At 40.0% G+C, this 25,406-nt stretch overlaps 1 protein-coding gene across 2 annotated transcripts in view; it reads left to right on the forward strand.

The window, feature by feature from the left end:
- Positions 1–377: 377 nt before the first annotated feature.
- Positions 378–25,406, forward strand: part of khdc4 (KH domain containing 4, pre-mRNA splicing factor) — a 60,072-nt gene continuing 35,043 nt past the window's right edge. Inside the window, exons 1-10 of one of the 2 annotated variants that reach the window (XM_034174667.1) lie at positions 378–534; positions 7,021–7,198; positions 10,030–10,158; positions 10,234–10,313; positions 10,430–10,482; positions 10,580–10,755; positions 15,165–15,376; positions 15,513–15,573; positions 20,789–20,846; positions 20,991–21,211. In XM_034174667.1, coding sequence (XP_034030558.1) covers positions 506–534; positions 7,021–7,198; positions 10,030–10,158; positions 10,234–10,313; positions 10,430–10,482; positions 10,580–10,755; positions 15,165–15,376; positions 15,513–15,573; positions 20,789–20,846; positions 20,991–21,211 — 1,197 coding nt within the window. In that variant the 5' untranslated portion in view covers positions 378–505. Of the gene's footprint in view, positions 535–7,020; positions 7,199–10,029; positions 10,159–10,233; positions 10,314–10,429; positions 10,483–10,579; positions 10,756–15,164; positions 15,377–15,488; positions 15,574–20,788; positions 20,847–20,990; positions 21,212–25,406 lie in introns of both variants that reach the window. The other variant, XM_034174668.1, reaches the window with a different exon arrangement.

Below are 25,406 nucleotides of genomic sequence, written 5' to 3' on the forward strand. Positions count from 1 at the left end.
ATTTAAGTGTTGTTGCGTCACCACAGCTGTATGTCGGTTAACATATTTTCAGTATTAGTGCTCAGGGCGTTGCTTTTTTTGTGAATTTGACCATTAAAACATTTATATATATATATATATATATATATATATATATATATATATATATATATATATATAAAACATTCTTTATCAAAGAAAAAAATTGTGTGTGTGTATTTGAGTTTTTGTGAGTCACGTGATCTTACTGTGTTGTTTCAATGCTTCGGAGCTTTGGTCGTTTCATGTGGTTTCATCCTTAGACATTATATACACATCACTGATCTCAGATCAGTGGGTTTCATGAATCATTACTGAAAACATGATTCATGATTCATGAAGATTCATGAATCCGACGGCCGACGGGGGCGGAAACGCTTTTTTGTTTAGCAGTTGCTACGGTGCAGTCTTAAGAAGACATTTAAAAAAAAAGGCATTTTTGAATTTGTTTTGTACTGAGGAGATATTTTATGCAACATCAGCATTGATGTCATTTAGTGGACCTCCAAGCGGCGGGTGAGTATGTTAAAACGGTAGAGGTTTTTTGTACGCTTTTAGCTAGCTGACGAGCTAGCTTAACGATAGCCTTGTAGCCAGTTTATGTAATCATGGCGGAGGGAGGTTGTTGCTACCACACTGCTTTCCTTCTAAAGATATTTGTAAAATGTGTGTGCGCTCTTTATTACGATTTACGTGACTGACTTCAGTATGACAGCAGGAAGGAAGATGTTTGAAGAGAAGTAAAGTGGCGTCTTAGTCAATCCAAAAAGGCAGGTGAATCAAAAGTCAAATAGGGTATCTATTTGTCTATCGATCGATCGCCAGAAAGTCTTGAGGTCAGAGATGATTTGTTTTCTTCAACGCAAATCCTTCTTACTTCCACTCCATCATAAAGCTGTGCCTGTTGGTCCATCAGCCAAAAGTTGCACTATGCAGTTGTTCTAAATCACAGCCACAGAAGCCTATAACTCCTTCAGAGTTGCCTGCGTGTCTTGGCTTCGCTCACTAGTCTACTTGCACAGTCAAATCAGTTTTTGAGAACCTCCTACTTAAGACAAATTTATCATCCAGTTATATCCCATGACATGAAAGGCTGAATGAGCCCGAATAACGTCCGAATGGAAATTTGACCCACATTCGGGGAGTGTTGAGGTGCATTTAAAAGTGGCAGCATTCTTAGAACGGTCTAAACAGTCAGGCACAATCGTGCAACTGCCTCAGATGTTTTGTGCATATTTAAAACAGTCCTGGCGCATCGAGGTGCAACCACTATTGAGCGGCAGTCAAAGTACCCTCAGACTGCAGTCTAAACAATCGGATGGCGTGAAAACGGCATTCGTGGCATTCTGATTGCATTCGGGGGCAGTCGGCATGTTTCCACCATGTCAAACGGTGGCCGAATGTCCCAAATGTACCTGAATGTGCCATGAGTGTGCTTCGAGTGCTGCTAGGTTATATTCTGCCAAACCGCAATCAGACCACAATCGCACAGCTTGTAAGTGCATTCTTATTGTTCTTACTGCAGTCTTGCAGCTGTCCAGGTATTCTTACCGTGTTCCACATACATTTGTACTGCGCTCGGAGGCTCGTGTGCAGGGCATGTGTACGTATCAGTTTTGGTGGGCCGGAGCGCAGTTACGGATGCACCGATCCACAATTTTTCACTTCCGATCCCGATACCGGAATTTGGATATCTACTGATACTGATACTTTTCCCATTCGATACCAGAGCTCTCTTTGCTTTATTATTATCATTATTATTATTATTATTATTATTATTATTATCATCATTATTGTTGATTTTATATGAGGATTTTCTTAAATACGAGACCTGAAAGTTGAGCTACAATTTGCCAGAAGGTGTATCTAAGATGCAAGCCTTGATTTTATGTATTGGTGAAAGAATTAAGTACTTTTATTTTTTTATAGACTTTTATAGCCTTATTTTTATAGACTTAAAGAGAAAAGACAGCACTGTCTCTCTCTGTCTGTCTCTTCTTCTCAATTTTCAATTTCAGTGGAGCTTTATTGATATGGGAGACATATGTTTACATTGTCAAAACAAGTGTTACAAAGTAAAAAAATTAAAAAATAAGTCCTCTGTCTCTTTATCTCTCTCTCTTTCTTTGTCCCTCTCTCTCTCTGTCTGTCTCCCTCTCTTTCTGTCTCTCCTTTGCGCTCTCTCTCGGTCTCTCTTTTGCCCTATCGCTGTCTGCCTCCCTCTCTTTCTGTCTCTTCTTTGTGCTCTCTCTCTTGCTCACTTTCGCTCTCTCTCTGTCTCTCTCTTGCTGTGTTTGTGCTGCGCAACCTTTAAACTTTTGCAAACACGAAGCCTTTCAACTGTAAAATTAGTGTATCATCACTGACGCTCACGGGCAGGATTTTAATGGAGACTTTTTTACCTTTCAGCGGACAGAATCTCTGTTCAGCTCCTCCTCTGCTGCACGCTAAGCTGGCTTTTCATAGCATTTGATAGCCTTGGGACAGTGAAGTGGCTAACTTTTTAGCACACTTTTCCAGCAACAATTTGGTTAATTTTTCAGAAAATCCATGCTCGACGAACAGACAGTTTGAATCCAAGAGCCAGGTAGAAATTTGCCTGCGACAAATTTCATAGACATCAATTGATGGCCATCAATAGTCCATCAGTTTTGGAGTATTGATGTTTAAAAACGCAAAAGTACTTTTTATCTGATTACTCAATTAATTGCCAGAATAATCGATAGAATACTTGATTACTAAAATAATCGATAGCTGCAGCCCTAATATCCACAGTGGCAGGGCTCTCCCTAAGCAATGGCACAATATTACTGTGCCATCATGCAGATTTTTAAGTTTAGGGTGTTCTCTCTCTCTCTCTCTGTTTTCCCTTGGCAAATAACACAGCCTTTGAAAAACGGCTGTGGAGTGCAGCGTTTCCACAAAAGCTCCACTGATAAATCAACTGTGCAGCCTGTTGATTAAAAACTCTTATCATATCTGCATAAAGGCATTTTTTTTTATAGTTAAACATGATTCACTTAAAGTGCATGTTCTGTCGCTTCATCTGCGGAGGTGGAGAGCAGCCAATGGACCAAACTGTTTAAATATATATATATAATTTGATAACCGTGTTGATAACCATTTGTAAAAACCAGGCGGCTTTTGATGGCTTTCGGTTGAGTGAGTATCTGAGAAATTGTTTAACAGCTGGACATGTTCCAACTTGTCCTTAAGGCTTCCAGCGGAGGTGTTTTTCCTGTGGCGGCGCGCTGCGCCGGCTGCTTGCCAACGCGCCAATCTGTCCACACGTCTTTCATTACAAAATCTCCTTTAACAGTGGAATGTCCGGATAATCTGCTGATCCCGACCTCTTCTGAAAGTTCTCTGTTCTCTCACGACGTCCTGGGTCAACAGATTTTTAAATTTGGAGGTTTTCAGCTTGAAACAGGCTGGCGACGGCGGCTCGGACCGCGGCGCGACGTTCCGCTCCGTGGGAAGTCCTTAAAGCGACAGTAACACTCCATAATCTCTCATCAGTCGTTAAAATGTTCACCGAAAACCAGCTGAATTTCTCGAATGGTGTCCACTTCGATGTGCCTCAGAGGTTCTGAAAAAATTTTGATAAAGCAAAGTGCCAGTCTCTCAGGAAGTTGTCAGACAAAGGGATTCCGGCTTTGAGTGAGGAGTGGTCCACCCCCTCGGCGGATTTTCATTGTCAGGAAATGGCGGAATGATTTGGGCTTTTTTTCCATCAGAATTTTTGAGAAACTGTTAGAGACTGGCAGCTGGAAACCATTAGAAAAATTTATCTGGCTTTCGGTGAAAATTTTACGGGCTTCACAGAGAATAAGGACTGTTACTACAGCTTTGTATATATACACACCTCGTATATATACACACAAACACACTGCTTCACTTTAAATGTGTAATAAATCAGTTTCAGACAATCAGTGCGGCCCCTTTCTCTTAAAAGGCTTTATTTTACTCAGCGTGAGGCTTTGTAAACTCTTAGCGTTGCCTGCTGCATTGATTACCTCTTAGATTAGTTATGTGCATGATCTGTGGTGGTCTTCTCTGTTTTTTGTGGGAGCGTTACAGCCTGGCATATGTACTACAGCGTTAAACGAAGCCCCGAGGCAAACAATTTGCCTCGAACATTTTTGTAAACAAATTATTTGAGTTACTCAATTAATTGTTTCAGCCCTAGTGTGGGGTTAACGCAGTCAGTCCAGTGCCACTTTCAACAGTTGCAACAATCAATCAGTCAATCAGTTTTATTTATATAGCGCCAAATCACAACAAACAGTTGCCCCAAGGCGCAACAGGGGTTACATCATGGCGCCTGAAGCTCTGCTATGAATTATGAAATCACATGATGTCTCTCTGAGTAGGGTTTCACCTCTATATGTAGCTTTAATTTATATAGTCATTTTAAAAAGTAATACAGTACGTACTTGGAGTATTTCGTGTATGAAGCTCATGGGTTTTAGGCAAAATTACTTTGTTTTTATACTTAGAAATAGCAAGCCGATGATGATGATAATAATAATATATTATTAAATAATCTTATTTTTCAAAGTATTGGAATCTGGTTATTATTATTATTATTATTATTGTTATTATTATTATTATTGTTATTATTATTATTATTATTATAATACATGGCTACAAAAGTGAACCTTTAAGAGGTTTGGGGGGGGCGGTCTGGGTCCACCCCTGCACCAGAGGCCTGCAGAGTGTGTGTACAGCTGAGCTGCAGAGAACAAGTTCTCTGTTTGTTCTTTTAGACTCCGTGCTCTCAAACAGCAAGACAGATGAGCTAACATAGACTTATTGCATATTTAAAGTGAAGCAATGTGTTTGTGTAGTAAAAGTACAATGCACGGCGCTGTGTGTCGCCCCCCTGGATCGAAAGGATGCACACTTTTTTTTTAAGTGAATCAACTGACGAATCACAAAACACCTTTATTGGACTGATTCTTATCGGATTTGTTCAGTGCTTTCATCTGTTCGACAGGGTGGATTTATCAATGTGGCTTTTGTGGAAAAGGTGCACGCCACAGTCCCACATGCGCTCACAATGTGTATGCGCTGTCGGGAAAACACCGAAACTTACAAAAACACAAAAAAAAAATTATTTCACCACTTTAGAAAGAAAAATTGGGCTTGTCCAATTTGGGCAAGGTTATAAAGGAACTGTGCTTTCCAATAACATTTTTTTTTACTTGTCCCTGTGTCACCGACCGAACAGTCCCCCCCTGCCTTCACTGCGCATGCGTCATTTCTAAGCGTCAGCATCGTCATTTCTAAGCGTCAGCTGCTATCCACCGATTATTACCTCGTTTCTGCTTAAAACTGCACTCCAGTCATCATATATCTTAGAGACAGATATCTGAAACTTTTGTACAACAATTATATCCACATAAATTCAGTCTTATTTAGTAATAAAAGACAGTGGTCCAATCACAGCACAGCAGCAGCACGGCAGACATCTGACGTGCAGCTGCGCCTACATCATTTCGGTGCGTCAGTAGCAAAATGAGGCAATAATCGGCTCACTTCTGCTTAAAACTCACTTTAGAATGATTTAAGAGGTTTTACATAGTCATCTGATGGTTAATAATCCCACGAATCCCTTTGATCGCTTTGGGTGTAGAGAGTCCATGTTAGACGTGCTGTTGTGGTCTCAAATGATGCATGTGCAGTGCAGCCGGGGGGGGGGGGCAATTTTTAGGGGGCACCGTTCAGTCTGCGACATGAGAGTATGGCGCGCACACTCTCACGAGCGCCACTAGCTTACCTTATGGCAAGCTAAAAGTGAATGCTCTCGTTATGGCCAACAACTGTTCAATTTCTGGGTATTTTGTGTTAGTACATGCCCGTGGCCGACAAGCTTGATGAATTCCTGCGCAAAAAGTACTTTCCAGATAATTGTGAGATAATGAGTATATATCATCAAAATTAATTCTAAAATTTACCAATAATGAAATTATAAAGATAACTGAAGTTTTACCAGTGGCCATAATAAATATTTAAAGTTTATTTAAGTTATATTTAAAATTTCTGAGCAACTTCTGTTATTGCTCAAGCACATTGTAAACATTGACACGATGGAGTTTGATGCGGAAAAGTTGAGAAAGATATGATTGGAATGGTGTGATTACCATTTACAGTTGGCGATGAAAAAACTTGGGTGTTAACTTCATGTTAAAATCCGAACAAGAAGCTGTACTGAAAGAGATCTATCTGGGAAGAGAGACATTCTGTGTGTTGTTGCTCCAACGAGAGCGGCACGCTGAGCAGGGTGGTAGTAGTTCGGCGAGCTCAATCTGTGGGCGCAAGCTATCCCACAATTCCAAAATAGCAGAGATGTCGGTCCAGTGAGAGTGACACTCTGAGCAGGATGTATGGCACGCATGCTCTAGTCTTCTTCTGTGTTTTTTTTTTTTTTTTTTTCTGGGGACATTACAGTGCCACACACTGACCTGGCAAATATACTACAGTGTTAAATGAAGCTTTGAGGCACAGAATTTACCTCAAACATTTTTTGCAATCAAATTATTCGAGTTACTCGATTAATCGTTTCAGCCCTAAACTGCACTATGGAATGCTGGGCATGGTGTTGTGGTGGTGCAGTAGTGCGCATGCCCTTCTATTCTTACTAATATTTACAACATATAACTTTATAATTCAACAATGAATTATCAGTGTTTTTCATTAAACATTTCTGTAACTACAACCTAAAATGTGCACGTTTTATCAACAGCAAGTGGAGCAAATATAAAAGAAGAAAAATGAAGTATACTTGATTTAAACGTGGTACCTTATGTATAAAATTTGGGATCTCCACAGGAAAACTGAAAGTAGCCTGAGATGGCGCTATTGTTGACTCCTTATGCATGCCAGATTACACAACACTTTTCTTACTTTACTTTTCAGTGCAATTTTTCTTGTACCTTTGCCTTTCTCTTTTGTAAGTACTCATTTTTTTCCTGTTGCAATATATTTCTTTCATCTCAGTCGCCGCAGCAAGTGGGACCAGCCTGGGCCTGGCTCTGGTGGGATTGGGGATGCCGAAGCAGCACCCACTGGAGCACTGGATGCTGCAGCTGCTGTGGCTGCCAAGATCAATGCCATGTTGGTTGCAAAGGGAAAACTCAAACCATCACAGATAGGCACCCCAGGGCCTCCTGAGAAGGTAATGACCACCAATTAAAATCATTCTACATATTTCATTATTTGAAAAATGTTAGCTCTTAATACCCCTGATTGAGGAGTTGTCATAGTGTACATGGTGTACTTACATTGTAGCAGAACGTTATGAAACATGACGAAAAACTGGAATCCCATCTAATAATTGATGAATGAACGTGGCTCCAGGTATAAGACTGTATCGCAACTGGTAATGGCTTCAGGTACAATATGCTTATATCCAGCTGAGTACTGAGTGTGTGGTGATCAGGCACTGAGAGGTTACAACAAGACCCAGTAGTATTTTCAGTGTGTTGCAGTACTGCTGCTACAAATGCAGTTGTGCGTTGAGTATCAATATTGCATTAACGTTTTCACTTTCTGTGGCTGCAATGGCAGTGTGGTGGCCAAGCAGTTAGTCTGTTTGTTTCCAGAGTGGAACACTTCCAGTTCACGACCACTCCTACCCATTGTCCATGTATGTGTTATTGAGTCAGGTTGGAAGAACATCTGGTGTAAAACCTGAACCAAATCAATGTACAGATCCATATGGATCTTCTGTGGTGATTCCGAGTGAAAAATGGAGAAGCTGAAAGAGCTTACTTTTTGTTTCTGTGGCTTGCAGGATTTCGACCGTGTCACCTATAGCAAAATTCGAAATTATAATAATTATTATACAAATTTTACTTAAAGATCAACAATTTTGCATTGTCACAGATTTGTTTTTGTTTGGGTTTTTTTCTTAGAAACCTGTCATAAAACAGTTGTACTACAATGCATTGTTAAGCACCATCTGGCACCACTGGGTTCTGTTGTAGCTGCTCAGAGTACTGGTACACCATGTATTCAGTATTATTGCTCAGTCTCATGTGTAGACACTACCATTTGGGATGCAAGTTTATACCTGGAGACACTCACTTCATAAATATTATGACCTTTGGCCTCAATTTGACAGACAGTATTGTAAAAAAAACTCTAGTTTGTGGTGGCAGTGTTCTTTGGGGTTAGAAAATTGAGAAGTGGGAAGATCACTGGATGGATATTATCTGCTCTGGTCATGCCAGTGGACTGCATACTGACAGAGTAGCAGTTGCAAACGTGGAATGGGCACTTCTGATAGTGTCAAACTGACAAGTGGCACATTAAATATGCATAACGGGAAACCACCTATAACATTTTGCTAATTTGCTCCGGAGGAGTGGTGCCACCTGTTGTGAAATCTTTGTAAACCCAGGGTAAATTCCTTTGTGCTCACTGGGGAGTCTGTGACCAGAGTTGCCAGGTCTGTAACAAAGCCAGCAACAAGAACTCAAAATATACTCTTACCAAACCATATACACTACTTTTAAAGCCCAGCTGCATTACTATCACACCAAACCAGCAAACACAAACATGTTTAAGACCTAGTACCTGGGGCAGTGTGATGTCAGAAGGTATAAGATCAATATTCTATCCAGTAAACCCTGTCATCTGGAAGAGCCAACACATTGAATGGTTGTGTAAAGCACAACAGGCCATCTAGTATAATTATCGAGTAGTACCAAAAAACCCCCCAAGCTCTTCAACAGTAAACCCAAGGTTTTAGTCTGAATCACAGATTTACTAGATAGGCAAGACCTGTATAAAAGAATTGCCCTGAGCGGATCGCGGCCCCGCCATCTTCAAAGGTTGAAGCGCTGCATCGGTCTCTTGCTGTCAGTGGAAAATGCATGCTCTGTGCTTGTAATCACTGTCGAATCTGTGGCCGACTTCTCCACCGTTATTTACATTTAAGATGTGAAAACTTGTGCTTAGGTAAATTGAGATACAAGAATAGATTTCTGACATCAGATTTATCACAACTGTTGATCATTTCTACCTATAAGGCTGCGAATGGAGTGTAAAGTGGAGCTCCTGTCAATAGAAAACTCATGTCATCAGTCAACTCTCTGACTGATTTCTCTCTCTCTCCTCTCCTCTCCTCTCTCTCTCTCTCTCTCTCCCTCTCTCTCTCTCTCTCTCTCTCTCTCTCTCACACCCACGGACGCCGGCAGTCAGGACCCGCGAGATCTCCAAACCGGCTGGCAACGCCGCTCACGAGCTCCTCGTCCAGCACGGGAGGAGCGAGTCTTCGCCTTGGCCCTGGCTTTACTGCCTGTTTTGTCTCTTACACACATGATTTTGTTCTAATCCTTCGCTGTCAAAGCACAGAGGAAAAAAAAAAGAAGAGGACTGATAATACGAGTTTTCTATTGACAGGAGCTCTACTTTACACTCCATTTGCAGCCTTATAGGGAGAAAGGATCAACAGTTATGATAAATCTGACTTCATCAATCGAATCTATGTATCTGAATTGACCTAAGCACAAGTTTTCATTTCTTGTAAATGTAAATAATGGCAGAGAAGTCGGCCAGAGAATTGACAGTGATTACAAGCACAGAGCATGCATTTTCCACTGACAGCTGCAGCGCTTCAACCTTTCAAGATGGTGGTGCTGCGATCCACTCGGGCAGGCTCGACCCGATCTAGTATATCTGTGGTCTGATGCACAAATTACAAACATGCAGACAGATCCAGTAGCTCATCAATGGGCCTCAGTAAACAGAACAAAGTAAAACCAACATACATGCGTAGTCATCTTCAGTCATTTCAGAAGTAAGCAAGGTTGCATTCCTCTCTCCAGTTTAGCAGTAAAATACAAAGATGTTGCCTCAGACTTTTCTTTGAATTTATCTCCAACAGTATGATCATTTGTGAAATGTATATATTGCTTGTGTTACAGTGAGAAATATTAATATTAGCTCTGAATGTATTTAACAGTCAGTGATACATATTAGATATATTATGTTTTCACTCAGGTTATAGGTGTTGGAAAGCCTCCACCACCATCAAAGACCAAGGATGATCTGGTGGTGGCTGAGGTTGAGATTAATGATGTTCCAATTACTTGTCGGAATCTCCTGACACGAGGACAAACACAGGATGAGGTCAGCATCAACATGGAGAATTGTATCTTGGAGAATTAAATTAATCACTAATTCTATTGCTTCCCCCTCAATCAGATCAGCAAACTGAGTGGCGCTGCAGTTTCAACCAGAGGGCGTTACATGACCACAGAAGAGAAGAGCAAAGCGTTACCTGGGTGATTTTTATTTATTGTAGGGGGGAGGGGGGGGTTCACTTTTCATTTTCTTTCATGACACCTTGTTGTTTGCAGATTAATAATGTCAGCATGTTCTTTCTGCTCAATGCCTAAAGGGACCGACCGCTGTATCTCCATGTCCAAGGGCAAACAAGAGAACTTGTTGACAGTGAGTGCATAATTCTATATACTTTGTTTTCAACCATGACTGTATCTTTTCATACAGCTTCTAATCAGCCTGATCGCGTAATTCCTTCTTTTTACAGCGGCAGTTAATAGAATCAAGGAGATCATCACTAACGGCGTAGTGAAGGCTGCTACTGCCTCATCATCTTCAGTCTTCTGTCCGAGTGGGGCATCAGTCACAATTTACCAACAGCATAATCCACCTCCACCCTCGCTGCCACCCATCACGCATCACAAGCCACACTTTCAGTCTGGGGTAGGATGGTTCCCCTTTTACCTCACTTAGACGACGTGATACTGAATGTTAAGGAGTTGTTGTACAGAAACAAGTGCTTTCTAGAAAACTAAACCTTATTTTAAAGTAACTTTAGGCAACCGTTTTAGGATTTCAGACACTTCAAAGCTTACCTTGCAATTACATATTTTACAAATATATTTTAGAATGATGTCGTCTAAATGAAGCTATTTCCAAAGCCAAAGTTCCCCTTACTATCAGTATTACAGCCCCTTTTATTAATATTGTATACTTAAATGATATGTCGCACTGAAATCATTAGGGGTGTCGGAAAAAATCGATTCACGTCTGAATCGCTATTCTTATTTATTATGATTCTGAATTGATCCAAAATGTCCAAGAATCGATTTTTAAAAAGCATTTTATTAAACATTTCCTTGCTTACTCGCTGCGTGGACTGTTTGTCAGGCAACAGCTTTCGTACTACAGCGTCTCCGCGAGGGGCGGGGGGGTCCGGCGTGCTTCAAACATTCGTGAGCTGCAGCTTAGCATGGCGGATGAAGAGCTAATTCAACCAGCACCGTCTTTGCTGAAGGCAAATGTTTGGGCACATTTTGGATTTTATTATTTGCTGCGTAAGAAGGAGCTTGACATGATTTATGCAGTGTGCAAAATCTGCAAAATGAAAGTTAAGTACTTCGGAAACACTTCAAATCCGCAAGCCCACATGCTACGTCATCACCCGGAGCTAAAAGGAGCGGAGCAGCGGTCTCTGCCGACTACTGCCCAGCGCTTCGCTAAACTGCCAGTCAACTCCGAATGAGCAAAGCAGATAAGTAAATTTACATCTTTAGAATCACTTGATTAACCTTGTAAAGCTGCATTTTCTTAAACATAAACATTTTTTAAGTAATATAACTATTTCTCAGAGCTCTTTGAATCGAAAATTGATTCTGAATCGAATCGTCACCCCAAGAATCAGAATCGAATTGAATCGTGAGTTGTTGTATGATTCACATCCCTAGAAATCATAGCAACATAGATTTAGGCTGTTAGTAGCCATCCAATGATACACCGGGATTACTTTGTGCACTTCTGTTACCAGTCTCAAATTATACGGCATTTGCATCAAACGGTTACGGAAACTGCAGAAAACAAAGTACTTGTTTACTTAGCTTTGAGGAAAACAACCCACCGCGCGCTTGAATGGAATGTAGCTGCTAACGGTAAAGCCTCCATCACACATAGCAAGAATGTACAGGAACCAGGCCGAAACGGCAAATATTACCATCATCGGACCCAGTCGGGAGGGAAAGAGGCGTGGTCAGCAGTGTCAGAATGCAGCCAGACTACCTCGTCCACACCTGTACGATCGTATCCAAAGCGCATGTAGACAACAGTTTGGATGACACAGACTGCTGTCAAACGGCAATAAAAGGCGCTGAAGACTGCCCGATGTCCAAACGTCTGGATGGCAAACACGGGACCAGAGTGGGAGGGAGCGCTGTGTTCCTCACGCGCGAGTGCGCAGTGCGCCTTTGCACGGGTCACACGTGTGGGGCTGAAATGATGTGTGTGTGTGTGTGTTCATTCATGATGGCTGCATGAGCCACTAAGCGTGCGTGCATGCCACTGGACCCCTTTGCTGAATGTTTGCTAGCAGTGGGCCAAGCAGTCACACCATGCGTAAGAGGCAGACTTTCCAGCGAACTCTAATTTCTTTTTACTTTCTTACTCTGTGTGTGAATGTGAGGCATCACTTTAAAGTGGTTTAGCATGACAACACTAAATAAATGCAGTTCATGCCATATACTTTCAGAAAGCGCTGTAACTAGGTTTAAGGATATGATTCCTTCTTTATGTTCTCTAATGACATATACCAACACAGTGCAGAGTAGCTACCTAAACTCTGTAAGTGAGATAGAGTATCTCATCAATAGTTTTACATCCTTATTGAAGACAACTTTGGATGCTGTAGCTCCTCTAAAAAAGAGAGCTTTAAATCAGAAGTGCCTGACTCCGTGGTATAACTCACAAACTCGTAGCTTAAAGCAGATAACCCGTAAGTTGGAGAGGAAATGGCGTCTCACTAACTTAGAAGATCTTCACTTAGCCTGGAAAAAGAGTCTATTGCTCTATAAAAAAGCCCTCCGTAAAGCTAGGACATCTTTCTACTCATCACTAATTGAAGAAAATAAGAACAACCCCAGGTTTCTTTTCAGCACTGTAGCCAGGCTGACAAAGAGTCAGAGCTCTATTGAGCTGAGTATTCCATTAACTTTAACTAGTAATGACTTCATGACTTTCTTTGCTAACAAAATTTTAACTATTAGAGAAAAAATTACTCATAACCATCCCAAAGACGTATCGTTATCTTTGGCTGCTTTCAGTGATGCCGGTATTTGGTTAGACTCTTTCTCTCCGATTGTTCTGTCTGAGTTATTTTCATTAGTTACTTCATCCAAACCATCAACATGTTTATTAGACCCCATTCCTACCAGGCTGCTCAAGGAAGCCCTACCATTATTTAATGCTTCGATCTTAAATATGATCAATCTATCTTTGTTAGTTGGCTATGTACCACAGGCTTTTAAGGTGGCAGTAATTAAACCATTACTTAAAAAGCCATCACTTGACCCAGCTATCTTAGCTAATTATAGGCCAATCTCCAACCTTCCTTTTCTCTCAAAAATTCTTGAAAGGGTAGTTGTAAAACAGCTAACTGATCATCTGCAGAGGAATGGTCTATTTGAAGAGTTTCAGTCAGGTTTTAGAATTCATCATAGTACAGAAACAGCATTAGTGAAGGTTACAAATGATCTTCTTATGGCCTCGGACAGTGGACTCATCTCTGTGCTTGTTTTGTTAGACCTCAGTGCTGCTTTTGATACTGTTGACCATAAAATTTTATTACAGAGATTAGAGCATGCCATAGGTATTAAAGGCACTGCGCTGCGGTGGTTTGAATCATATTTGTCTAATAGATTACAATTTGTTCATGTAAATGGGGAATCTTCTTCACAGACTAAAGTTAATTATGGAGTTCCACAAGGTTCTGTGCTAGGACCAATTTTATTCACTTTATACATGCTTCCCTTAGGCAGTATTATTAGACGGCATTGCTTAAATTTTCATTGTTACGCAGATGATACCCAGCTTTATCTATCCATGAAGCCAGAGGACACACACCAATTAGCTAAACTGCAGGATTGTCTTACAGACATAAAGACATGGATGACCTCTAATTTCCTGCTTTTAAACTCAGATAAAACTGAAGTTATTGTACTTGGCCCCACAAATCTTAGAAACATGGTGTCTAACCAGATCCTTACTGTGGATGGCATTACCCTGACCTCTAGTAATACTGTGAGAAATCTTGGAGTCATTTTTGATCAGGATATGTCATTCAAAGCGCATATTAAACAAATATGTAGGACTGCTTTTTTGCATTTATGCAATATCTCTAAAATCAGAAAGGTCTTGTCTCAGAGTGATGCTGAAAAACTAATTCATGCATTTATTTCCTCTAGGCTGGACTATTGTAATTCATTATTATCAGGTTGTCCTAAAAGTTCCCTAAAAAGCCTTCAGTTAATTCAAAATGCTGCAGCTAGAGTACTGACGGGGACTAGAAGGAGAGAGCATATCTCACCCATATTGGCCTCTCTTCATTGGCTTCCTGTTAATTCTAGAATAGAATTTAAAATTCTTCTTCTTACTTATAAGGTTTTGAATAATCAGGTCCCATCTTATCTTAGGGACCTTGTAGTACCATATCACCCCAATAGAGCGCTTCGCTCTCAGACTGCAGGCTTACTTGTAGTTCCTAGGGTTTGTAAGAGTAGAATGGGAGGCAGAGCCTTCAGCTTTCAGGCTCCTCTCCTGTGGAACCAGCTCCCAATTCAGATCAGGGAGACAGACACCCTCTCTACTTTTAAGATTAGGCTTAAAACTTTCCTTTTTGCTAAAGCTTATAGTTAGGGCTGGATCAGGTGACCCTGAACCATCCCTTAGTTATGCTGCTATAGACGTAGACTGCTGGGGGGTTCCCATGATGCACTGTTTCTTTCTCTTTTTGCTCTGTATGCACCACTCTGCATTTAATCATTAGTGATCGATCTCTGCTCCCCTCCACAGCATGTCTTTTTCCTGGTTCTCTCCCTCAGCCCCAACCAGTCCCAGCAGAAGACTGCCCCTCCCTGAGCCTGGTTCTGCTGGAGGTTTCTTCCTGTTAAAAGGGAGTTTTTCCTTCCCACTGTAGCCAAGTGCTTGCTCACAGGGGGTCGTTTTGACCGTTGGGGTTTTACATAATTATTGTATGGCCTTGCCTTACAATATAAAGCGCCTTGGGGCAACTGTTTGTTGTGATTTGGCGCTATATAAAAAGATTGATTGATTTATGCCCTTATGTGTACTTTTTTGTCTCTCAGATGCACTATGTTCAAGATAAGCTCTTTGTTGGACTGGAGCATGCCGTGCCAGGGTTTGTGGTCAAGGAGCGAGTTGAGGGTCCGGGTTGTTCCTACTTGCAACACATCCAGGCTGAGACTGGGGCCAAAGTGTTCCTCAGAGGAAAAGGATCCGGATGTTTAGAACCAGCTTCTGGGCGAGAAGCCTTTGAACCCATGTACATATACATCAAGTGGGTGTTATCCTCTGACGTTAAAATTATTCTAAGTTCATTTTTGCCAGTGTAATAGAAGAAGCTGTTTCTTAACCACTTAGGGATTTTTTTTAATGTTGTGGCTCTGTAGAAACAAATTCTTTTCATTTTCCAGTCATCCTAAGCCGGAGGGACTTGCAGCAGCTAAAACGTTGTGTGAGAACCTGCTTCAGACAGTGAGTAGTTTTCTTTTGCTGTCTAATCAGTAGTTGTGAAACTTTGCAATCTGTACATCTATTCCAAACACAAGTTACATTCTTTATATGATATGATGCTGACACATGTCTACTGATTATATACATTTAAAAATATCAATGATTCCTAACATTTCATTCTCAAATCCTTCTGAGAAAGAAATGTAATTCAGACTTGCTATGTTATAGTTTAAACATGAACTTTATTATAAGAAACGACAAATATAACCAGCAAACGTTCGTCATGCTGCCATCATCCTGTGATCATTCGGATTGACAGTAGCCATGTACCATTGCTCAGCATTTGCATAAAATAGACTTCTTATGTGTTTTGCTTCCCACCACCACCAACCAGCAGAGAGCATAGCAGGGTTCTCAACCAGGATTTTTTCACAGCATAAGGGAGAACGTGGTGTGGCACAGCCACGTGGCAACCGCTGCAGGCGCGAGTATGGTAGGAGGGTCTGGAGGCATCCCACCTGAAACATTTTGAACTTTATAACCCTCTAAAATATATTTTCCTGTGTTTTGAGGGCCACATTTTGTAAAGTAAAGCCTAAGATTTTTATCTTTGTTACAGCCTTAATTTAAAGTGTAGGTGACACCAAAAAATGAGCACAAGTCACTAAAAATTATGAAATGTTTACATATTAAAAAATCCTGAACTATAAAAATCGATGATCGGTGCGTAGGTGAAGGATAAACAACAGTTGTCTGGAGCCTGTGCTCCAGACAGCTGTTGTTTATCAGCATTAACCTCCATATTGTCCAGTCTGAAGATGTGGAGGACGCAGCCTTATGGATTTGAGCCTTATTTAAATGACAATGAGCGAGACTAAACATTGGAGGAAAACCTTCCGTCTGACAACAGTGACGATATTGGCAGAGTTCAGAACACAGAATGGTGATTATAAAATAAATAAATAATGCAGGCGATTTTGGCATGATAACATTTTTATTTTTTTTTTGCCAGCTCTTTTGGTCGTAATCAAGTGATTTAAAAAAAAAAAAATAGTTTTACTATCTGACATCAGAAAAAAAGGGATGAGGAAGTGTGGATTTTTGTTTTTTTCTTAGAAACATTTTCATACATTTCAAATCTGAAAAATGACTGAAAATATCAGCTATTTTTAAAATAAATATTGTTTCCTTCTTGAATACAGTTAATGTACTGTACATTAGTAGCTTAACATGATATTATTAAATATTAAAACCATTCACACAAGGAGCAAATAATATCTTACCTGTCTGTTTCAGTGAGATCATCTGAAAACTTGTCCACCTTTACAAATTGACATCTAAAAATAATTTAATTCCTTCTGTCCTGGTTGAAGAAAAGTCCATCTGTCACACAGCAGTTTGGTGCCAGGTTACAGCGTCGCTGTAATCCATTACTGTGGCTGATGGATCAAGTCTCTGTTGTTGACGAGTCGCTTTGTGCTGCTAATTGAAAGACTCCCAGTTCCTCATCTGCTTATAACGTCTCAGTCTGCACGTGACAAAATTACCCATAAAACAATAAAATAATCTGTGGGGTGGAGGATCCGCACGACACTGTGGATGCGCGCTTGTCAAAACAAAAGTGTTCCACCTGCCAATCAAAAGGATTCTGCCAGTGAAAAATAACCGTTGTGACACCAAAAACACGGTGCAGCTCCAACCTGAACCACTCGGTGGAAACGGGGCTGCCAGTAGCCTGTTAAAAGCCATAAATGAATCCATAACTTAATGGGGCTATTAAGATAATGATTCCGGCAGTGATGCCACTGCCTGTTTCTCCAATGTCGGGACCAGCCAGGACGTTCCTGGTTTTTAGTGGCTCGCAGTTCGAAATCCGAATTTTTATCTCTTCAGTAACTGCACACCAGGAAAGGATACATTTCAAGCTGTTGTTTAATTTTAGTCTTAAATAAAAAAAAAAAAAAAAAAAAAAAATTGCATATAGTGTCACCTACACTTTAAAGCCAAAATAATCGAGGCATCAGGCCAAAACACGGAAGAGTGTAGAAATGTCAGAACTGCTATACACAGCAGTTTTCTGAAGAAAATCCTTACAAATTTTGTGTTTTACTTCAAGACTAATTTCTGATTACTGTACATTTTGAAGTTAAAAAAAGTTTCTTGCATTAGAAAGCTTGTAATTAAAATGGTTTTAAGTAAAAAAAAAATTCTTTAGAAATCTTTGATGTTCATTAGTAAATTAAAACCATAACTTATCTGTTGGTGTTGCAGATGAGATGATTTCTTGATTAACATGATAATGAACCTTGGACATTTCTTTTTAGACAAATAAAATAGCATGAAATGTATTGTGTTCATTTTTATGTCCAGGGCTGTGAAAACTCCGCGGATCTGCGAAATTCCGCGGATTTCATCATGGGGGGGGCGGGGGTGTTAGTGTTTAACTCTGTAATTGTGATCGTCACTGAGTTTTTAAAATGTCTATCGCAAAGTGTTTTTTTTTGTTGTTGGTGTTTGTTTTTTTACGACATCGTGCAAGTTTTATCAGACCACGGCAGTCCACGGACACTGATCTGTGTGTTATAGATACAAATCAGTGTCCTCAGATCCGCGGAGTTTCGAGGAGAGAAAAAAGCATGGCTGTTGGGACAGTTGTCGTAAAGTGAGACTGGTTGGTTGCTGCGGTGATGCTGTGTGTCTCCTGCGCGAAGCTAAAGCTGAACGTAGCATGTGGACATCGCAAACCTTTAGAGCTCTAAAGTTTTTAAAAGAAGACTTGTGCAGCCCGTCTGTGTCATGGACACAGTCTGAGTCTGATAAGGACAAGAATCCGTGGAATTATCGCTGGCTTCATCAATACATCTGAAAGATAAAAGAAACGGGAAAATTGAATTGTGCTCTCAGGAAACACGGTAAGAATTTTTCTCTCTGGAAAATAAACATTGTGCTGTTCAAACAGGATTTTAGACAAGATTATGTGACTTTTTTCATTAGACTTTCTTTCATTGGGGAAAAAAAACACTGTGGCTTTGAATGGATTTACATGAATTTACACAAGAATGTAAATGAGTTTTTATTAATGTAGACTTTTTTCATGGGAAAAAGACACTGGCTTTGAGTGGATTTACAGGAATTTACACAAGAATACATGGCTTTTTACTATAATGTATGTTACTGATATTTTACCATGATTTTCAAAATATTTTCCAACTTTAGCTGTGGTTTTTGAAATGCTGTAACAGTCAACATTTAATTACGTCCCTGGTGACTATGTGTTTGCTTGTAATGTAATCAGGACAGCGTAATTACTAAAATATGAATTTGACTATTCAAGCGATTGTGAATGTTTTGGAATTATGCACAATAGAGGTGGGGCTTCTTCTACCTGTGCAAATGTCTTTTTGACTGAACTTTGACTTCATGGACATGTTTAATGATTCATTCATTTAATGTTAAAATATAAAAGGAAACAGCTTTTTCAAATAATAAAATAGTTGCTGTTTAAAGATCCTGTGTTTTATTTAGAAGTGTAGCAGCAGGTGTGAGTTTTCAGAGAGGACAGGTGAGCTGGACCCTCAGGACATTTAACCAGATGAAGGTCTCCTCTGCTTCACCCTCACATTTTGAAGAACAGAAATGTTCTCTTCTTCCTTCTGGACTTCAGGGTTTGGTGTTCAGTAACATCACTGGAAGTTTTAGTAGTCCATCTGTATTTAACAAGGTTCTCTGCACAGCAAATGTTGAAATGTTCCTGATGTGGACAAGCGAAGAAATATATTTCTTAAAAAATAATGAAACACGAAACAGTGCTGTGCTATTTTCTTTGTTTACTAGATAGTTAAATAAAAAATCTGTTATTTAAAGTTGAGACTGTTCTTGTAGTGAGAGCAGTAACCATTAAAAAACTGTAGATTTATTTGGTAAAAATAAAAATAGATCAAACAATTTGCAAATATAAAATGTTCACTCAGCTCGACTGAGTGTTTGATTCATCATCCTCCAGCTAAAGGCTAACATTGGCTGATAAACTTCAGAGGTGCAGTAGCATCATGTTTTATTTTTTGGATTATTCACTCACCTCAGATGAATTTGCAGAAGCTGCGTTGCTCACACTGGGTGTGTGTATATGTTTAAAAGTAAAGAAATTCGGAGTGAGTGTCTGAGTGAGCCATCAGAGCAGCTGCTGTCTCTCTCTCTGACTGGCGGGTGTGGCTCTGTGGCTGGGTGACCCCTGCTGAAAAAACTCCTCCCAGCAGGGTTATGACTCGCAGACTGAATGTTTCACTCTTTAATTTCTTTTTTTTTTTTCAGGAACACACGAAGGTTCACCAACACAGACTGCCAAAAAAAAAAATAAATTAATTAATTAATTAAAAAAACACAGTGACTGCAAGACTTGTTAACCCTCCGGCTGAAATGCGGAAATGCATCTGCTGAATCGCCAAGAAAGAGGGATAAAATAGATCAGCGAACAGTAATTATTACTGAATGTGCGCAGATAAACTTACAATCATGAAGACTTTGTGTTGCTGACTGGGACAGTAAATAATGTGCGACATGGTCTTTAAAAGACAAGAAAAGCTCCCCTATGCTGGTTGAATCACAGTGTAGGGGCCAAAATCACAGCATAGGGGATCAAAATCACAGAGTAGGGGCCCCCTACGCTCAACTGCGCTGGCAAAAACCCTGACTGCTCTTTACTTTTCAGAATGTCAAACAAAACAGAAACCCAAGACACTTTATTTAGCTATACCTAATGGTGGCAGTTTGGACATCTTATCTTGAAAATTGCAAATGTAAATATTTCATATTAAATCCATATTAAATTTTACCCTTTTATAATTTACAACAACAATAAATTAAATCACTTCTACACAAGTTTTTTACATCCTTTTCTGTGACAAAAAAGAAAAGCTTAAGTAAAATTCAAAACAGTTTTAGATGTTTTGACATCTTGTTTGGAGTCTAAACATGTTAAAAATGAAGTGACTGGGCATTGTTATGTCAGTTCCCACCGATGTCTTGCCAAAGATCTCATTATTGAAAATTTTTATTGAAATTCTACTACATAAAAGTGGTTATGGACCATGGACTAGAGTCCTATATTGAAGGTGGCAGCAACATTCTGGTTCATATGAATAAAGGAAATTGAATCTGTGTTTATACTGAATATTCATGTTAAATCTACATCTTTTGTATGAAAAAGGTGTAAAAGTGCTGACTGTTCTCTCTGTAGGTACATGCAGAATATTCTCGGTTCCTTGGTCAAATGAGCACCATAATGCCAACACAAGGTACAGTGTGTGTGTGTGTGTGTGTGTGTGTGTGTGTGTGTGTGTGTGTGTGTGTGTGTGTGTGTGTGTGTATGTTTCACTTGTGCTTCAGTTGATAACTATATGGTAGAAGTCAGTTCCTTATGGGCTGTTGCACGCTTCCAGGATTTACGCAGCCTCTGGTGGTAAACGGGATGCCCCCGCAGCCTCCTTATTACCCTCCTGCAGGATTCCAGCCAGGCTACCCAATGCCTGTACCTCCACCTCAGCCCCAGCCTGTTCCTACTCCTTACACTGTCCCACCTCCTGTACCTCCTGCAGCACCCACAGGTGGACAATCGCAGTACCCCCTCACTCACGCCCCTGCTCCTGGCACTATGTCGCAGGTAGGATTGAGCCAAGAAATGATCGGTTTTTACAGTTATATAGGTTTACATATAGTACAAATCACATGTTTGGAAACTCTTTCCCATTCAGTTAAATTGTTCTCAACTGCACACATTTCACAAACTTTGGGAGGTGTAAAATTTTACTTGGGTGTTTTTTCTGTAATTCTTTAGATTTGATCCCCCCCCCCCCCCCCGTTGCTGTTAAACACAAAAAGGCACTGCTTTTACTGGTCGGCCATTAACCCCTTAACGCCTATTGTCGCATATATGCTACAATATTTGACTCAAATATGCAACATACCAAATTGACCAGTATGCCTGTTGTCGCAAATTTGCAACATACCATTATTATTATTATTATTATTATTATTATTATTACATTATAACATAAATTATTACCAAAATACCAAAATTACTATTTATTTTTTGTGCAAAAGTGTAATTAGTAATCTCAACATTATTTACCATCTACTTAAAGGCAAAAACACACACAAAACATTTTTTATATACAGCTATATAAATTCAGGCGTTAAGGGGTTAAATGCAGCTATAGATTCCCCAGTGGATTTAGAGCAGGCATGTGAATGAGACATGGGTGAGTGTCTTTGGTGGAAGGCCTAAAGGGAGGGCCTGTGATCCCCTCCCAATTTGTATTCTTCCAACATCTACGTTATTCTTGCTAGTGTATCCATAGATGCCTCCCCCAGCTTATTGTTCCTCAAAGTTTTGTGTAGTACTGTGTATGCACACAACGGTTTGGCAAATTACTTGGTCCAGACAGAATGTGAATGTGAAATATTCCAGAATTAGGTTTGGACCATGCCAGAATTCTCCTACTGTGCATAAGTTCTGGAAGTACGCGTATGCATCACTGTAATCTGGATATGGAAGTATGGTTAAAATTTCCAAACGTTTTGCATTTTATACATGTATATAAAAAGTCCCTAACTCCTTTTCCTAAACCTAACCCAAAACCATTTGAGAAAATAATTTTCAAGGTTGCTAAGCAGAATGAGACAATACAGTGATTTGCAAATCCTCTTCAACCTATATTCAATTAAATACACCACAGAGACAAGATATTTAATGCTCAAACCTATAGACTTTATTTTTTTGTGCAAATATTTGGTCATTTTGAAATGGGTGCCTGTCACACGTTTCCAGTGTTGGGGAAAGTAGCTTTGGAAAGTTACTTCATTAGTTAATCTATACAGTTATATTTTACAGTTACTTCTTACATTACTTCATTAGCAGCTGCGGACACCTTGTCGGCAGCTGCTGAATGTAATTAATAAAGTTACTCATAATCTAATTTGGTTATTTTTAAGATTTAAATCTTACGAGTAACCAAGTTAGATTACTCGTTACCTTATTAGTTACATTACTTATTAGTTGCAAGTTTTCTGCAGATTCTAATAAAGTAATTGCATAAAGCTGCTAATGAAGTAACTGCATAAAGCACCTGTATAAAGCAACTAAAAAAGTAACTAAAAAAGTAACTTGTCAAAGTTACTTTCCACAACACTGCACGTTTCAAAAAAGCAGGGACAGGGGCATCTGTGCTCAAAGAACACCTGTTTGGAACATTCCACAGGTGAACAGGTTAATTGGAAACAGGTGAGTGTCATGATTGGGTATAAAAGGAGCATCCCCAAAAGGCTCAGCTGTTCACAAGCAAAGATGGGGTGAGGATCACCACTTTGTGAACAACACACACACATCTTCAACTACTTAGTCCAATCAAGGGTCACGGGGCGCTGGAGCCTATCTCAGCAGTCATCGAGCGCGAAGCGGGGTACACCCATTACAGGACGCCAGTCTGTCGCAGGGCCACAAACAGACAAACAAACACATTCACACCCACTCGCACATCTATGGACAATTTAAAGATTCCAGTCCACCTAAACCACATGTCCTTGGATGTGGGAGGAAACCGGAGCACCTGGAGGAAACCCAGGCAAACACAGGGAGAACATGCAAACTCCACACAGAGAGGCCACAGGTGGGAATTGAACCCATGACCTTCTCGCTATGAGGCAACAGTGCTAACCACTAACCCACCGTGCTGCCTTTATGAACAACTGTGTGAAAAAATAGTCCAACAGTTTAAAAACAATGTTTCTCAACATTCACTTGCAAGGAATTTAGGGATTCCATCATCTGCAGTCCATAATATAATCAGAAGATTCAGAGAAACTGGAGAACTTTCTACATGCAAGCGGCAAGGCCGAAACCAACATTGAATGCCCGTGACCTTTGATCCCTCAGGCGGCACTACATTAAAAACCATCATTGTGTAAAGGATCTTAACGCGTGGGCTCCGGAGCACTTCAGAAAACCATTATCAGTTAACACAGTTTGTCGCTACATCTACAAGTGCAAGTTAAAACTACCCTACAAAGCGAAAGCCATACATCAACAACATCCAGAAATGCCGCCGCCTTCTCTGGGCCCGAGCTCATTTGAAATGGACAGACGCAAAGTGGAAAAGTGTGCTGTGGTCTGATGAGTCCACATTTAAAATTGTTTTTGGAAATCATGGACGTCGTGTCCTCTGGACAAAAGAGGAAAAAGACCATCCAGACACCCCCATGATAGTGCCCATGATATGGGCAACTTACACATCTGTGATGGCTCCATCAATGCTGAAAGGTACATCCAGGTTTTGGAGCAACACATGCTGCCATCCAAGCCAAGCAATGTCTTTTTCAGGGACGTCCTTGCTTATTTCAGCAAGGCAATGCCAAGCCACATTCTGCACGTGTTACAACAGCGTGGCTTCATACTAAAACAGTGCGGGTACTAGACTGCCCAGCCTGCAGTCCAGCCCTGTCACTCATTGAAAATGTGTGGCGCATTATGAAGCGCAAAATATGACAACGGAGACCCTGGACTGTTGAACAACTGAAATCGTAAATCAAGCAAGAAGAGGAAAGAATTCCACCTACAAAGCTTCAACAATTAGTGTCCTAATTTGAGATTCAAATTAAATATTTATCACATATACGTTGCTCTGACTTGTCACTTAATAAAACCTGTCATACTTCTTTTGTTTGTAAGTACTTTAATATTCCAACATAAGAGTTGCAACTGAAATAGAAAAATCATTACATTTCAGTATTTTCTGGGACTGAGAATCAGATTAAATATTGATCACATCTACTTTGCTGTGACATATCACTTCATGAAAAAGTTAATACTGTCACTCTCCTGTGTGGGTGGTTAAAATTTTGCAGTTTTATTTCAGATGTGGCAACAGAAACAGTTCATCTGTGGTAATACAGGGAGACACTTATTGACACTTATTATTATTAATCCAAATTAAAAAAGTCACTAAAAGACACAAAACGTAAATAATGAATGGCCTGTGGTCTTATAGTTTTTCAAAATGTGGTGGTGATGGACACGTAATGATCCTGACATTTACCTTGTCTTCTATTTCTGTAACTGCAGACTGTATGAAACCAACATATTTCATGTTTTGTGAAATCAGCTTTATTTTTATTTTTTTTTTGTTAATATATCCATTCCTACATTTGAGGCCTGCAGCATTTTCCAAGAAAAAAGTTTGGGACAGGGCAGTTTATTGTTAATGGAAGAATTAGTTAATATTTACAGCCAGTTTTTTTTGGGAAATGTCAGAGGATGAATACATGAACATTTCCAACTCACTGAATATTTCTTAGACTTTATTTATATCAATCATTCAGAAAGTGTGGTACTTTATGGTAAATCTGTGTCAGGTAGGCAGTTCTCAAAAACTAAATGTTCATGCTGGAAGGAGACTCTCAGAGTTGAAATCTGTAAAAAAGCAACTCAGTTAACTAAACACAAAGAATGATCACGCTAGAGACGGAATTTCATTTCCTGATCAGGGAGAGCCAGCATGACCCCTCGTCACTGTCCGTCAGTCAGCTCTGAAGGGCCAGCCCACTCTGCTCCTGAATTTATTGCACACAGACATATTACAAAACAATATACAAGGCACAGCTGCGTTTCTTCAGTCAATTCATACTTGTATCACTTCGCACCTGGAAGGCGCCCTGCAGTCTTGCTCAGACAGATAATAATTGTTCTTCAAATTGAGACATTACAGCGCCAGCTTCGAACTAGTGTATAGGCTGTGTTATTCTCTGCTCAAGGCCGAAATATTAATCTGTGCTCAACAAAAACATAGCTCTAGCAAAACAGT

Source organism: Thalassophryne amazonica, chromosome 7, assembly GCF_902500255.1.
Source record: "Thalassophryne amazonica chromosome 7, fThaAma1.1, whole genome shotgun sequence".
Lineage (NCBI taxonomy): Eukaryota > Metazoa > Chordata > Actinopteri > Batrachoidiformes > Batrachoididae > Thalassophryne > Thalassophryne amazonica.